Here is a 16,250-nt window from a genome sequence, read left to right as displayed (position 1 = left end):
AAGTGCCCTGCAGAAGAGCCAGCACCCACGGGGCTCGCGTACTTACACAGCAAGGTCCACTGTAGCATGTGCGATTGAACCGGGTACATGTGGCGCTCAGGCCAAGAGATTTACAAGCCCCACTGCAAAAGACCCTGGCTTGTTCCAGTTCAGCTTCCCCCAGATAAAGAAAGTGTGGTTATGAGAAAATGTGACGTCACAGAGCTGGGAGCTGAAGGCTGATTGATTTCATTACACAAGGATCCGTGGGTGCAGGCACACGCCAGTGGTCATCCTTGGCTATAGAATGTTAGGGAAGACAGAATGTGTCCATGGGAAAATGGGACCTGATCCGAATGACCCAAACCCTTTGTGCCCCATTAGGACCACTATTGTGAATGGAAAGGAACTCTCGGATGTGGCCTGCAGGCTATGGTTACGGTAAATGAAGAAACGGCATCAGGTCTGCTTATGAGTCTGACATTTTCCCCTGCGCCATTCTGCATCCCTCTGATCTGGGCCAGTGTCTCTCCCTAATAAACCTTGGCACTCCTATATCCGTCTCAGCACCTGCTTCCCGGTGGACCAGCTGACATACCCCACCCGGAGTGCACACACTGTAATTCAGTGTGTTCAAGTTCAATTCCAGGCGGAGGGAGGCAGAAGCAAGTTCTCCCCTCTCCCCTATTCCTCCTTCCCTTTCCCCTCTCCCTCCCTCCCTCCCTCCCTCCCTCTCTCCCTCTAAGTTTTTCAAACCTACCAACAGATACTGTGCTGCCCCAGGGTCCACGGCTGGAGTTGGCAGACCTGGTCTCCCCTCCCGCCCACCAGAATAGTCACAGAGCAAGCAGTAGACTAACGTTAGACAAAAAGTATTGAGGATTCGCTCTGAGCTGTTTACTACACCCAGAGCAAAATTCTGTTGGAGTTATCTTATTGACTCCACTTTCCCAGTCATCTGTTTTTAAAATAAAATTTTAATTGACACATAAATATTGTATGTATGTATGGGGTGCAATCATGATGGCTCAATATATGTGTATGTTGTGTAATGTCCCTTCAGGGTCAACATAGCTATCCTCTCAGACATCTATCATAAAGAAACGTTGAAAACACTCAAAATCCTCTCCTTCTAGTTTTTTTTTTTTTAGAAAAATATTCAGTACATTATCTTTATCTGTGGTCACCCTAGAATGTCTATTCCTACCTAACTGTAACTTTTTAAAAAAGATTTTATTTATGAAAGGTAGAGTTACAGAGTGGGGGCAGGCAGTGGGAGAGAGACAGAGGTCTTCCATCCACTGGTTCATTCCCCAAATGGCTGCAAAGGCTGGGACTGAGCCAGGCTGAAGCCAGAATCTTCATCCAGGTCTCCCATGTGTGTGGCAGGGACCAAGCACTTGGGCCATCTTCTGTTGCTTTCCCAGGTACATTAGCAGGGAGCTGGATTGGAAGTGGAGCAGCCAAGATTCAAACCAGTGCTCATATGAGATTCCAGCATCACAGGTAGCAGCTTAACCTGCTGCACCACAATGCTGACCCCTAACCTTAACTTCGTTCCTGGGAAATAACCTTTCCCCTTCTTGTTACTCTTCCCAGCCTCCCTCTAGCCCACCTGACAGTGGAGGGGACCAAAGCACACAGGGAAGCGGACTCACCCCCATCTCCCAGGTATGGGTGTTGTAGTTGAAACCCCCTCACTTTGTTGCTCTCATGACATCAGTGCCTTGGGTGCATCCGTCAGGTCCAGCAGTGCTAGGACGGGGTGACAAGTGACCCCAGCACACAAGTGGCTCACTTCTCCACACTAAGGGAGTAGCCTGTCCTGGGGAACAGCAACAGTCATGTGGCAGGAAGGAAGCCTGGCCTCTGGCTGGGTCTGCTAAACCCTGACCTGGGCCCCTCCCATGCACATTTCTAAGCTCCACCCACCCCCACCCCACAGATGGCATGGGGAACTATGGTCCTGGCAACAGGCGATCAGCACATTCTGCAAGTGATGGTAGCACCAGGGTCCCAGTCAGCAGGAAATTTCTGTTTTGCATTTTGTTGTGCTTTCCTCAGATTTTGTTTTTCCCACTGACGTTCGCTCTCTGACTTCAAGTTTGCCCTGGATAACTGCCCATGGTTTCATAATCTTCCCCAACAGAAATCGCTTTCTTCTATCTGACCCCAATCTGAAGATGAAATAGCACTGGGGTCCTGGCTGCATTTTTGTGCCCGGTTTGCCCACCAGGCTCACCTCCAGGCCTGTAGCATTGTTCGCTGCCCCTTGGTGTTCTGGGAGGCCCCTCTTGCACCGGGCTCTGTCCTGTGTCTTCCCCTTGGCTTACGTAGGTCCCTCTGCCTAGCATGCTTTCTCTGTGTCTCTCACCCTTCTCCAGCCACCTGGGGCAAGTTCAGCTTAGTCATCTGGGCTGGAGAATGTTCTCAGACCTCACTGACCCCATGGGCCTGGCTTGGGGAGGGACTGGAGCATTCCTACTTGCTGGCTCCCATCCTCTGGCCTCAGCTCAGGTTCTAGCCAAGAGGATTGTGATCTCACTTCTTACGTGGCTCCCCAGGGGGCAGCCCTCAAGCACTGGGAGACAGGAAGTGGCGATCATGCTTCTGGAAGGATCCCTGGGAGATCCTGTTGAGACAAACCCTCAGTCGCCCTCTGTGTGCTGGTCCCTTGTGGTGGCTTTCTCTCTCCTCCTCTGCTCTCCCAGTTGCTCCCTCAGTCCCTGGATATACACATTTGAGAGTCCTGGATCCAGACTCTGCCATCAGTGACCATAGGGGAGACTCACCCCGATTCAGGGCACCCACAGCCACCACTGTCCAAGCTCTCAGCCTGTCCCTCCAGCCCCAGATGGGCATCTTGAGGGAGAAAGCATGGCCGGTCCCCTTCTAGCCCAGCACAGGACCTGGTCCTGAGGGTGTGGGTGAGTCCCTGCTGGGAGCTGAGAGAATGACTGAATGGAAAACAGAATGAGCCTCATGGTTAGCCCTGTCTCCCTCCTTCCTTTCTTGGCCAGTCCCTGTTCTGAGCTCGGCTTTGTCACCTGTCAAATGGGCAACCCGCTCTCCTCAGGCTTCAGTTTCAAAGCCAGTACCGAGCCAGTGCACTTGACCATTTGCTGGGGACCATGCTAGGCAGGAAGGGCTATGGGCAAAGAGGCCAGGGGAGCCCCGACTTCTGAGTTAGCCCCATTTCCTAATGGACACAGCTCACTGAGGCTCTGCAGCCCCAAGACCTGGACCACCCCAAATCCATAACCTATACAGAAAAGCTTTTCTTGAGGACCTGCTGTGGGCCAGACAATGAGGCTGGATTTGCCTGGAGGGGCTCACACCCCAGCAGAGAGATGCTGAGTCCACAGTGTCGCAGCCACGGGGACCAAGGCCTTGGATTTCCACAGACAGAGGCTGAGAGAGGCAAGGAGGAAATGACGGGGACCCTCAGTTCCCTGCTCTGGGCTCTCATCTTCTCTGGCCCCGGGGTTTTCCTTGCAAGGAATACCAAGGGGCTGAGGTGCTGAGAAGTCCCCAGACCCAGTGCTGGCAACGCCATCTTCACCATAGACACCTGCGGACACCATATCACCTTGGCTGCCGCTGTCTTCCCCAGACAATGGCTGAGGAGGGAGGAGCTGGCCCTTAGCGCGCACTCAAGGGCTACACAGATTAGTGATGAGGCCAAACTAACAGAAGTGGGTTACTGATTGACCCGCTGTTCCAAGAGCTAAAAGGGAACACATATTGTGCACCATAATTGTCATCCCTGGTCAATATTGAGTGCCCACTGTCTACACTGTCCTTAGCGCAGTCCCTTGGTGGAGGAGTTTTATGGGCCTTGGACAGGCAGGAGGGTGTAGGATGCTGGGCTGGCTCAGGCAGCCCCAGCCTCTCTGTGCAGGCTGCAGCCCTGCCTGTCACCAGAACCCATGGTGTGATCGCAGGCTAATCTCCGGCTGCCTTGGTGATAGTGGTGGTGGTGATGGTGGTGGCGGTGGGCAGGTTGTGGAGAGTCAGTTTTGAGGGTGTCAGAAGCAGTTTCCTGCACTGAAAATGGTTAAGGTTGGGACCAATGCTATGGTGCAGTGGGTTAAGCCGCAGGCATTCTGTATGGATGGCGGTTTGAGTCCCGACTGCTCCAGTTCTGACCCAGCTCACTGCTTATGGCCTGAGAAAGCAATGGATGATAGCCCAAGTACCTGGGCTCTGACCATCCATGTGAGACCGGGATGAAGCTCCTGACTCCTGGCTTCTACCTGGCCCAACCTGCAGCTATTGTGGCCATTTGGGGAGCGAACCAGTGGATGGAAGATCTCTTTATTTAGTCTACCCCCTATATATAACTCTTTCACATAATTAAATCTTTCTAAAAACATTGTTAGGTAAATTCAGCACTACCCTTTGCCCAAGTCTTCTGCTTGTTTTGGACGTCCAGGTGAGCAGCCAGGGGTTGCAGGTCCCAGCAACAGAGCACCTTTGTGCTCCTTTGCTCCGTGGAGGCATTGCACAGCCTGACTCTCACTCCTGACTGAAGCACCTCATCCCAGGTCCAAGAGGCTGAGATCTGTGTGCTTGGAGCAGCCCCAAGTGCCCGCCCCTTCCTGGCTCCACCCAGCATGGGAAGGTGAGGCCGGGGGCGGGGCCATGCACAGGGCCTGGGTGGGGGTCAGCCCTGGGCTGGGTGACTATAGCAGCCAGCAGGATAGTCCCACACCTGCCACCACAGACAGTCCACTACCTCTGTGCCTGCCAATGCTGCTGCTGCTGCTGCTGCTGCTGCCGCTGCCACCACTGGGACCTGGGCCGGGACACACAGCGGGTGAGTGGGAAACCAGGCTCCCGAGACTCCCGTGGCCCTCCCTACTGCCCCCAGCTCTCTCTTCTGCTGCCCTCCCCTGTATCTTTCCCAGGGACCCAGGATCCCTGTCCCTCAGCCCTGTTTAGACTCCCACCCTTCACTCACTCCTCCAAGGAGTCAGAGCCCGCCCCAGACCCCACCCCACCCACTGTAACCCTCACCAGCCCCGGAGCCCTCCTCACCCTCTGTTGTGGTCCTGTGCAGTGACCCTGTCACCTCTCCCCGGGTCTCAGGTAAGATCACCAGGTGGACGCCACAGGGTGGGAGAAGGGGTGGGGGAATCACGCTGTCCCCTCCTCTTCCACCCCTGGAGAGTTCCCTTGGTGATCCTCACAGGGAGCAGCCCCCAGACTCACCTGGGCACTCAGGTGCACAGCTGCTGCACAGGTTCACAGACAGAGCCCAGCTGCAGACCAGCCAATTCCTCTGATAGGAGCCCAAACTCACGTGGCGCAGGGACACCTGAGATGGCCCCAGGGCACATGCAGGTGCCCAGTGGGCATCCACACACACACACTCAGAGACCTGGGGCCATCGGATGCCCACAGCAGCCCTGGCACTCCCCGAGGAGGCTATGCGGGCAGACAGAGCAAACAGACCCCAGCATGACCTGCTCCACCTATGTTGGCACAAAGGGAGTTTTCCTTGGTTCCAAACCCAGGGCTGGGTGCCCGCCCCATGCCCGGGCCCTCCAGAGATCAAAGGCTCTGAGATACCAGAAAGTGGTCATGCTAGGTTGAGGAACACCTGGGGACAGCATTGCTGTGTGGAGTTGGGACCAGGACCCTGTGGGAGGGGGGCTGAGAGTGCTAGTGTTCAATGGTGGCTGCAGAGGACCTGCCCACACAGCTGCTGCCTCTGTGCCAGGGTCCTGCTCCCCAGGACTTCCAGACTAGACCTCCCCCACCCCCAACATGCAGACAGAAGCACAGGTAGTGAGGGTCACCAGGGTAGGTGAGGCAGATTCCAGGGGGAGGCAGCTGGGAGCTGTCGGAGGGTGGAGGGAGGGCACGTGCAGCAGAAGGCATGTGTGACAAGTGTCAGTGCACAGAGAGGACACTGAAGTGGGGGGTGACCCATGCAGGGCCTTGGGGTACAGTGAGACCCCTGAGCTTTAGCCACACTCCACGGGAGCCATGGAAGGTTGGAGGGAAGGGTGAGGCTGCTGGAAGAGTGAGGACAAGAGTGAGGACACTTGCTTCCTATGGATTCATCTCCATCTCCCACTGTGAAGCTGCTCCTGGTTCCTCATGTGAAAGAAACAAACAGGAGTTAAACTTGGTCTGGATTTCTCACCACAGTCTGAGCAAGGGACACACGCTCTAGGTACAGATCGCATGCTCGGCCCCCAGCGCACTGGCTCTCTGTCCAGCACCTCCCCACAAACAGGCCACCCTGGGCCCGAGTCTCTGCTCTGCTGCCAATGCCCCTAGGCCTGGCACCCTGGCAGCCTCCCTCCCCTGCTGCTCCAGGGCCAGGAGGAAGGAGCAGCGCTTTGCAAGCCAGAAGCTGGTATTGCAGGCTGAGCTCAGATTCTTGCTGGCTGTGTGAGTGTGGGGGTCAGTTTCCCCACAGCTGGCCTCCTCTTCCTCACCTGTCAGATGCATTGATTGGGCCCTACTGTGTATCAGAGCTGTGTCGGGACATGGGGACATGGATGGGTACAGCCTAAGGAGTTCCCCGTCTGGGAGGAAGCTATGTGTGGGCAGTGAAGAGGAGGAGATTCAACCATCTCCAGGTCAGTGTCTGGAGGGGAAGGAGGGTCCCAGGGTGGGCCCAGGGACTGGGAAGCCCCACAGAGGAGCCCTCCTCGGTGACAAGGATGCTAGCTAGCGATCTTATGCCCGGTTCCTGCATAGGCAGCGGGATGAACATTTGATACACGGCTTACAGTCGGGTTGTGCCAGGTGTGGGGGCTTGGCTGGCAGGGCCTACCAAGGAGCAGCACCAGTCTGTGCAAAGGCCCAGTGGTAGGACCTCCCACAACCTGTTGTGACCTCTGGTTCATTTCTCCTTTCATGGCTGCCTTGAGGATATCGATAACAGAACGTGCCAGGTGCCTGACAGGCCTTGCCTCACTGCACTCTGAGCTGAGGCCGCCTCATCCCCCACCTCACAGGTGAAGAAGCCAAGGCCCAGAGAAGATAGTGAGTGTCCACAGCTAGGGAGGCAGGTTCAAACCCAGGAGTGAAGCTGCAATGCCCAGGCCCTTCTCACATTAGTGCCCTCCCTAGGGCCAGGGAGGCCCTGTCCTATGACCTCTGAACTTTGTTTTCCCCCACCCTCCCCACCCCAGCCTCCAGGAGGTCACATGTGCACCGGCGTGGGATTCTGGACCTGGCAGGGACTGTGAGTTGTGTCGGCACCCGAAGCCCCATGGCCTATGTCGACTATGGCTGCTTCTGTGGCCTGGGTGGCCACGGCCAACCCCGCGATGCCGTCGACTGGTGAGTGCACATTTGGGCCCCCAGGCTAGAGGGTCCTCGCTAGTCAAAGCCTTGAGGAAAGACCCAGATGGGGAGCTGGGATTGTCACCGGAGGCCTTGATTCTCCCCTGGGCCTTGGATGCTCCTGCCTCTGGTTGCTCGCCGCCACAATTTGGTGATTTTTCCTACTTAGAGATGCCTTGCTGGGTCTGCCCCATCCCCTGGCTCCCAGGTCCCCTCTGCTTACCCCGCACCTCACTGTGCACGTATCTGGCCACCTGTGTGTCTCCCTACCTTCCAGAAGGCAGGGCAGGAGCTCCACGAGTGAGGCTGATGGGTGGATGGAGAGAATGCCAGGGGATGAATGAATGGGAGGATGAGTGGATGATTGACAGGCATAGGGACAACTGGGGGAACTCCTCATGGAATTGTTGAGGGGAAGTTTACTGAGGCCTGATGACATGTCAGGGCCTGGGCAGGGCTGGAGACACCATGGCTGCAGACAGGAGCAGGGTTTTTAACGAGTGCAGTGAAGAGAAGGAGGTGTGTTTATGGGAGGGCATAACAAGGGCACAGCCACAGCCGAGTGAGACAGCAGGAGGCCGGGCTGAGATCCTGGGGTGTGGGTTGGTGGTTGGGCTGGTCCGAAAGGATGAAGAGTGGAGGGGGTCATCCCAGGCAGAGGGCACAACCTGGGCAATGTCAGGGCCAGTGGGGGCAGGGCCTGGTGCCCTCTGGGAACAGAGAGGAGGCCCCAGGGTTAGAGCTCAGAGACTCAGAGTAAAGCAGGCAGGGACTGGACTCAGGAACACTCCAGGGACGGGGTCAGTGCAGGACGCGCAGGGACCAGTGGTGTTCTCTCCCAGACGGGGATAATCTTCACTCACCCATAGTCCCAGCAAGGGAAGGTGGCCACGAGGGCGCCCTGCCTGCACCCACTTACAGGTCTGCCCTCTCCTGCCCATAGGTGTTGCCACCGCCATGACTGCTGTTACGCTCGTGCCGAGGAGGCCGGCTGTAGTCCCAAGACAGAGCGCTACCCCTGGGAGTGTGTCGGTCAGCAGGTCCTGTGTGGTGAGTCCTCTGCGCTGCCCACACCAGCCATCCCCCAGCACCCTGGCGCTGCCCAGGGGCGTGTGCCCTTGTTGTGATAACATTCCACAGCTCTCAGCTCTCCACAGGCCACCCTGTGGGTTCATCTCTCGTAAATGATGCAGAGCACTTGGCAAACAAAACAACCCCTTTCTCTGCTGTCTGGACAAAAAGGAAAAAAGATAGCAATGACACCTGGTGTAAACAACCAAGCCCATCCACAGAGGCCTGGGTAAACACACCCATGACTACAATCTGCAGGAAAGATAAGGTGGACTCACCTGCCAGGATAGGAAGATATGGAGAGAAAAAGCTAACTATAGAATGATTTTGCCAGTATAGCCCCCTTGTACTTAAAAAAGAAAAGAAACTTGAGAAGTAGAAGCCATATGGCTTTCTGTGGCCCTGTATAGGCACATAGAAAATTCAGAAAAAGGTATGTAAGGATTCTCTCCAAACTAAGGATGGCTGTGGTTGCTCTGGGGACAGGATCAGATTGAGGGAGGCAATGGTAGAAGGCAGCTTTGAGTTCTTCATATGTTTCCAGTTGTTACAAAGAGAATGCCTTTGTGAATTAGCTGTGAATTGAAAGTTATAAAGGAAGGGCCAACATTTGGCCTAGGGGATAAGATGGTGCTCAGGACACCCATCTCCCATATCAGAGTGCCTGGTTTCAAGTCGCAGCTCTGCTCCAGATTGGAGCTTCCTGCTAATGCAGACCCTAGGAGGTAGTGGGGGATGGCTCAAGTGGTTGGGCCCCTGCCATCCACATGGGAGACCTGGATGGAGTCCCTGGCTCCTGGCTTTCACCTGGCCCAGCCTTGGTCATTGCAAGCATTTGAGGTGCAGATCGGCAGATGGAACTCTCTATACCTGTCTGTCTTTCTCTACCTGTCTCTCTATTTCTTGAATAAATAAACTAACAACCACCATCATCATCTTAATAAATAATAAATGAAAGTTGGAGGCTCCAACAGCACCAGGCCCAGAGAACCCATTGACTGGAGCTAGAGAGGGGGCTGCCACTTATAGGCCTGACCTCTCCCTTCCATCTGCTGCAGTCCCCACCATGCCCCATTGTCTAACATTGAGGCCAGGTGTCAGTTACCATATTTCATTGTGCTGCTGATTTTGTTATGAAAGGGAACTATTTCTGGGAAAGCAGAAGGTTGGCCAAAGGGCTGAATGTCTCAGGAAGGAGGGGAGCCGTGAGCCCTTTGCTTGTCAGAATGAAGAGCCAAGCTGTGATTGATGTGCTGCCCTGGTGAACATGGGAGTTTGCAAACCCTGGCCTAGTGGTCGACATTGCAGTCAATGATTCAGATTCTGCCTGGGTTCGTTTCTAGTTGTAAGATCTGGTGCAAGCCTGAGTTCTCTGAGCCCTAGTTTTCTAATCTGTAAACCAGGGCCAGAGATAAGGGCTCTCTCCTAAGAAAATGATGTGACAGTGCAGTGGTGCTTCGTGCAAAGCAGATGTCATTGGAGAAATGACTAGACACAGCCCCTCCAGGGAGGGTGACACACTGAGAGTCCACCCAGCACAGGATTTAGGGTAGTGCATGGACATAGCTGTAACTCTGAGCCGCCAAACAAAAAGGCCATCTCTTTCAATCCTTTTACTTCTTTTTTTAAATAATTTTATTTTATTTATTTGACAGATAGAGTTAGACAGTGAGATAGACAGAGAAAGGTCTTCCTCCATAGGTTCACCCCTCTAAAAGCCGCCACAGCCGGCGCTGCGGCAATCCGAAGCCAGGAGCCAGGTGCTTCCTCCTGGTCTCCCATGTGCGTGCAGGGGCCCAAGCACATGGGCCATCCTCCACTGCCCTCCCGGGCCACAGCAGAGAGCTGGACTGGAAGAGGAGCAACCGGGACTAGAACACGGCACCCATATGGGATGCCTCACCACAGGCAGAGGATTAACCAAGTGACCCATAGCTCCAGCCCCAATCTTTTTACTTCTAATTGTGTGAAGAAGAAGGTCTACTGTAGCTTTAACATCTCTCAAAATCTGTTGATTCCTTTTTAAAAAATTAGTTTCAGGCATAGAGGCAGAGGAAGATGGGGGGGGTGAGGGGAGGGAGAGAGAGAGCATGAGAGTTGCCACCCTCTAGTTCACTCCCCAAACATCTACAACAGCTGGGTCAGGCTGACGCAGGAACTGGGGGCTCAATCCAGGTCTCCCATGTGAGAGGCAGGAACCCAATTACTTGAGCCTTCAATGCTTCCTCCCTGCCTGCCAGGGCTCTCAATAGCAGGAAGCTGGAGTCAGGAGCAGGGTCAGGTGTCAAACCCAGGAAACAGGGTTCTAGAGCCAGAGGCCAAATGCCAGCCCTGTTCGTTCCTTTTAACAGAGGAAGCGGATTTCTGGCTATTAGCTTCAGCCAATAATACTTCTTTACCTACTTTTTTTTTTTTTTTTTTTTTTTTTTAGACAGGCAGAGTTAGACAGTGAGAGAGAGAGAGACAGAGAGAAAGGTCTTCCTTCCGTTGGTTCACCCCCCAAATGGCCGCTATGGCCGGTGCGCTGAGCCTATCTGAAGCCGGGAGCCAGGTGCTTCTCCTGGTCTCCCATGCGGGTGCAGGACCCAAGCACTTGGGCCATCCTCCACTGCCTTCCTGGGCCACAGCAGAGAGCTGGACTGGAAGAGGAGCAACTGGGACAGAACCGGTGCCACAACTGGGACTAGAACCCGGGATGCTGGTGCCGCAAGCGGAGGATTAGCCAAATAAGCCACGGCACCGGCTATACCTACTTTTAATTCTGGCTTTTTTAAAAAGTCTCTCTCTGTCTCACCACAAGCAACTTGTATTTAATGAGGATAACTGTTGCATACTCCATTCTAACATCCAGGGTCCATTTTACATAACCAGCCATTTCTAAAGTTAAAAGAACAATAAAAACTTGAAAATGTTTAGTGTTGCTCAGAGCAACTTTATTGTTTTTGTTTTGTTTTGTTTTTTAACAAAGTGATTGGGAAACGAATGGGTGATTTCTTTTTGAGATCTTCTGATGGGTGATATTTTCTATGTGTAGTTCCTTCCAAAAAAGTTAAAAAGTTGAATCAATTAAAAAAAAAAAAAAAAAAACCCAGAAGCAAGTAACAATGCAGGCAGAATTCAGGGAAGGCAGAGTTTGGGCCCTGAAACTTGAAGTTATTGAGGAGCTAGAAATGACCGAGACAAATGGTTCTGTCCCTTTTTTTTCAATTGGAAGTAAATGTAACATCAGCCATTTTAAGTGTACAATCCAGTTGGTCAATTCACAATGTTATCCAGTCAACATCAAAAGGTTTTCATCACCTTTTCTCAAAAAACAAAACAAAAACCGCCCACCTGTATGCAGGCATTATGGGAGAGGAGGTTAAGCCACTGCTTGTGACACCTGCATCCCAAATCGGAGTGCCTCCACTTCTCATGTAGCTTCCTGCTGTTGCATCTGGGAGACAGCAAGGGATGGGCTCAAGTACTTGAGTCCCTACCACCCATGAGGGAAGCAGGAACACAGTTCCTGACTCCTGGCTTCATCCTGGCCCAGCCCGGCTGTTGCAGCTGGGTGGGAAATCTCTGTCTCTCCCTTTCTCTCTTACCCTGCCTTCCAAATAAGTAAATAAACCTAGGAAGGAAGCGAGGAAGGGAGGAAGGGAGGAAGAGAGGGAGGGAGGAAGGGAGGGGGGGAAGGAGGGAGGGAGGGAAGGAGGGAAGGAGGGAGGAACTATCCCCATTGAGCAAACAGTCCCCTTTCCTCTCTCCCACCCCCTCCAGCACCTGGCAGCCTGGCCCTTGGCTTTCCATCTGCTAGGATTTACCTGGTCTGGATATTCACAGAGAATCAGGAACAATAGGAATCTTTGAGTCTGGCTTCTTTCACTTAGCATCTTGTTTCTGCAGTTCATTCAGCGTCAGGCCTTGGCACTTTGGCCCTCTGATGGGCAATCATATTCCACTGTGATGAATGTGCTACATTTTGTTTATCCCGTCATTCAATTACGGGCATTTGCGTTGTTTCCAGCTCCTGGCTGTTGTGAACAGTGCTGCTACATACACTCATGAGCAAGTGTTTGTGTGAGTCCCTGTTTTCAGTTCTGTGGAATGTATGCCCAGGAGGAGAATGGCTGAGTCACAGGGCCATTCTGCGTTACTTTCTGAAGAACCTCCGGCTGCTTTACCACGTTGTACAATGCCTCCAGCACACGTGAGGGATCCAGGTTCTCAGCGCTGCTGTTGTCTAGTATTTTTTTTTCTTGGTGGATGTGAAGCAGGATCTCGTTGTGTCGTTTGATTTGCTTTTCCCTCATCACTAATGATGTTGAGCATGTTTTATGTGCGAATTAGCCACTTTTGTATCTTTGGAGAAATTTCTATTCATATCCTTTGTCCATCTTTTAAAGTGTTTATTTGGGAGGCAGAGAAATAGGGAGAGAGAGAGAAACAAATTCCCATCCACTAGTTCACTGGCCAAATGCCTGCAATTGCTGGGGTAGAGCTAGGGCCAGAGCTGAGAGCCAGGAACTCCATCCAGGTCTCCTATGTAGGTAGCAGAACCCAGTAACTTGAGCCATCATGCGGCCTCCCAGGGTCTGCATTAGCAGGGAGCTGGAATCAGAGGCCAGAGCCAGAAATCAAACCCAGGTCCCCCAGTGTGGGATGCGGACGTCTTAGCTATCAGGCCACATGCCTGCTGCCCCTCTGTCCCTTTATAATTGCACTTTTGTCTTTTTGTTGTTGAGTTGTCAGAGTTGTCTCTGCATTTTGGATGTTGGAACTTTGATCTGTGATCTGCAAATGTTTTCTTGACTTCTGTAGGCTGTCCTAATTTTATTGCTAATGAATTGGTGCATGAATATTTTCAGTTGTGATGAAGACCAACTTACCTGTTTTGCCTTTTGTGGCTCGTGTTTTTGTTGTCCTACGAATCTGTTGCCAAATCCAAGGTCATCAAAGTTTTCCCTTTGTTTTCTCCTAACGGTTTTATAGTTTTAACTTACATTTAGGTAATTGATCCATTTTGTACTAATTTTAATTTGTAGAGTGAGATAAGGAGTCCCACTTCATTTTTTTTTTTTTAATTGAAAGGCAGAGAGAGAGAGATCTTTTATCTTCCGGTTCACCTAAAAATGCCTGCAATAGCCAGGGCCAAGCCAGGCCAAAGCCAGGAGCCCAGATCCCAATCCAAGTTTCCCACAAGGAAGGCAGAGACCTGAGTACCTGAGCCATCACCTGCTGCCTCCCAGGGGGTGTGTCAGCGAGAAGCTGGAATTGGAAGCAGAGCCAAGACACAGACCCAGGCCCTTTGATAAGGGATGTGGGCATAGCAAACAGCCTCTTCACCCTAGGTCCCGGATGTCTGCCCCCTTGGAGGACGTGGATCTTGGGCCATGTTCCCCCACTGGGCATTAGGAGTTGGCATAAGAGCAAAGCCGAGTTAATGTGGAGACATAATCTCTATCTTGAGGTCTGAAAATCTCTTGATGTTACGTATTTCAAACATATCATTTATAGTTGGGGAAACTGAAGCCCATAGGAGAGGAAGTAGCTCGTCCTTAAACTGCCGCCTTCTAGCCTTCTAGTATGGGCAGAGAGGAGGAGGCGAAGTGAGGCCTGATTGGGATGCCTGCTGAAGATCTGTTTTCCCTTCAGTCAGCCTGTTCTGCTTGCTCTTACTCACGTGCAAATGTTTGTGGCGCGATTATTGCCGTGTGTGCTGGTGGAGTCCATGCCTGTTTACAGAACCATCCTTCCTGAACCCAGCAGAAAGAACCAAAGTATCTATTATGCATTTTTTCGCTAAAAATATCCTCTTATTCTGTTTGGGGATATTCTGAACTTGGTTGTTTGTTTACAGGTTTTGCCCATTTTCCATTTATGGACCTGACAAATACATTAATTTTTTTGAGGCTATAATAATATTTACTGTCAGGCCTTAATTGTAAGCTTAACCCGTGGTGGCTATTTTTTCTTTCACATTGTGATTCTTTGGATTTTTAAAAATGTTTATTCATTTATTTTCATATATTTGAAAGAGCAGCAGAGAGAGAAATAGAGGGAAAGATCGAGTTTCCATCTGCTGGTTCACTTCCGAGATGCCTGCAACAGCCAGGGCAGGCCAAAGCCAGGAGACCCAAATTGCATCTGGGTCTCCCACATGGGAGGCAGGGCCTAAACTCTTGAAACTGCTGCCTCCTTGGATGCAGAAGTAGGGAGATGAATTGACAATGGGTAGCTGGGACTCCAACCAGCCCCCTGATATGGGAGTGGACATTCTGGGTAGCAGGTTAACCTGCTGTGCCACAACCGCCCACCCCCAGTGTTTCTTCTTGAACAATGGGATTCTGTTGGGTTCCTTAGGCCATGGAGCATGAAGGCAGTATTGCATTTTTTTAAAAAGATTTATTTATTTATTTGAAAGAGTTGCACAGAAAGAGAGAGGAGAGAGAGAAAGAGAGGGAGAGAGAGAAAGAGGGAGAGAGAGAGAGAGGTCTTCCTCTGCTGCTTCACTCCCCAGTTGGCCACAATGGCCAGAGCTGTACCCATTCAAAGTTAGGAGACTCCTCCAGGTCACCTACATGGGTGCAGGGACCCGAGGACTTGGGCCATCTTCTACTGATTTCCCAGGCCATAGCAGAGAGCTGGATCAGAAATGGAGGAGCTGGGACTCAAACCAGTGCCTATATGGATGCCAGCACTGCAGGCAGAGACTTTACCCGCTACACCACAGCGCCAGCCCCTACACACACTTCTGTTGAGATTACAGCCGCCTCTATTTTCTTTGTTTCTTTTTTATTTTTCCACTTACCACCGTGTCTTGGACTTCGTGGCATGTGTACGTGGCCCCCGTTCTTTTAATGCTTGTTAGCTAAGAACTTGTTGGCAGGTGTTTTCAGCCTTGACACCATTGGCTTCTTGGGCCAGATTATTCTTGCTTGTGGGAAGACCTCCTGGACTCTGCTAGCCTCTACGAACCTGATGCCCGTGGCACCTCCTCACCCTGCTGTGACAAGCAGAAATGTCTGCAGACCTTGGCGAGTGCCCCTTGGTTGAGTCCGTTGGGTCCACGATATGAATGTGCTTTACTCTGTCCACTTCCTGCTCAGCTGCTACACATGGCTGCAAAGACCACGGGTGCTCACAGAGTTGTGTGCATTTCTGTGAGGCTTTTTGTATCATAGGGTCCTAAATAGTTGAGGCAAATGGTTTATTTGAGGCTTTGCTAGAACTGACATGGAAGAAGGGCTGGGGCTGGGGTGGACAGCTGAAAGGGGGATTAGAGAACTATGTGAAGGGGCATTTGTATGTATAATTTAATTAATGTATAATTTACATTTAAAAAGTGTAAATTATATCGCTTCTCGCCTTTTGGCTAAGATCAAGTATAGATTATGCTTATTTGTAGGGGGTAGGGAGGGAGAGAATGGGGGGGGGGCCTAATAAAGATTAGGAGGAAAGAAGGCAACCAAAAGTCTCACAAGTCACTTCCTTTAGGAGCTTCCACTGACTGTTTAGCTCAAACACACTGTACATTAATTGTTTGTTCAAAGAATATTTATTTAGTTATTTCATTTGAAAGGCAGAAAGAGAGCTCCCATCTGTGGTTTCCCACATGACTGCACCAGTCAGGCTGGGCCAGGCTGGAGCTGGGAGCCAGAACTCCGTCTAGGTCTCCAGGTGGGTGGCAGGAACCAGGTACTCGAGCCAACACCTGCTGCCCCCCAGAGTGTGCGTCTGCAGGAAGCTGCCATCGGAAGTGGAGCCCAGAGTGGAACCTACGCACTCCAATGTGGGATGTCGGCAATCCCAAGTGGCATCCTAACCACTGTGTCGAACACCTACCCCTGCACATTACATTCTCGGGGTGGTTACTCTGCAAGTTTTGTTAATAAGATCAATTCTTCCAT

At 52.0% G+C, this 16,250-nt stretch overlaps 1 protein-coding gene across 2 annotated transcripts in view; it reads left to right on the top strand.

Annotated features, from left to right (window-relative positions):
• Positions 1 to 16,250, top strand: part of LOC133750852 (group 10 secretory phospholipase A2-like) — a 34,153-nt gene that overhangs the window by 10,076 nt on the left and 7,827 nt on the right. The window contains exons 10-16 of one of the 2 annotated variants that reach the window (XM_062180563.1): positions 364 to 442; positions 1,407 to 1,485; positions 1,579 to 1,650; positions 4,527 to 4,603; positions 4,706 to 4,798; positions 7,134 to 7,284; positions 8,231 to 8,337. In XM_062180563.1, coding sequence (XP_062036547.1) covers positions 364 to 442; positions 1,407 to 1,485; positions 1,579 to 1,650; positions 4,527 to 4,603; positions 4,706 to 4,798; positions 7,134 to 7,284; positions 8,231 to 8,337 — 658 coding nt within the window. The remainder of the gene's footprint in view (positions 1 to 363; positions 443 to 1,406; positions 1,486 to 1,578; positions 1,651 to 4,526; positions 4,604 to 4,705; positions 4,799 to 7,133; positions 7,285 to 8,230; positions 8,338 to 16,250) is intronic. The other variant, XM_062180564.1, reaches the window with a different exon arrangement.

The sequence above is a fragment of the Lepus europaeus genome, chromosome 21, assembly GCF_033115175.1.
Source record: "Lepus europaeus isolate LE1 chromosome 21, mLepTim1.pri, whole genome shotgun sequence".
Taxonomy (NCBI): domain Eukaryota; kingdom Metazoa; phylum Chordata; class Mammalia; order Lagomorpha; family Leporidae; genus Lepus; species Lepus europaeus.
This window is presented reverse-complemented; position numbering and strand designations above follow the sequence as displayed.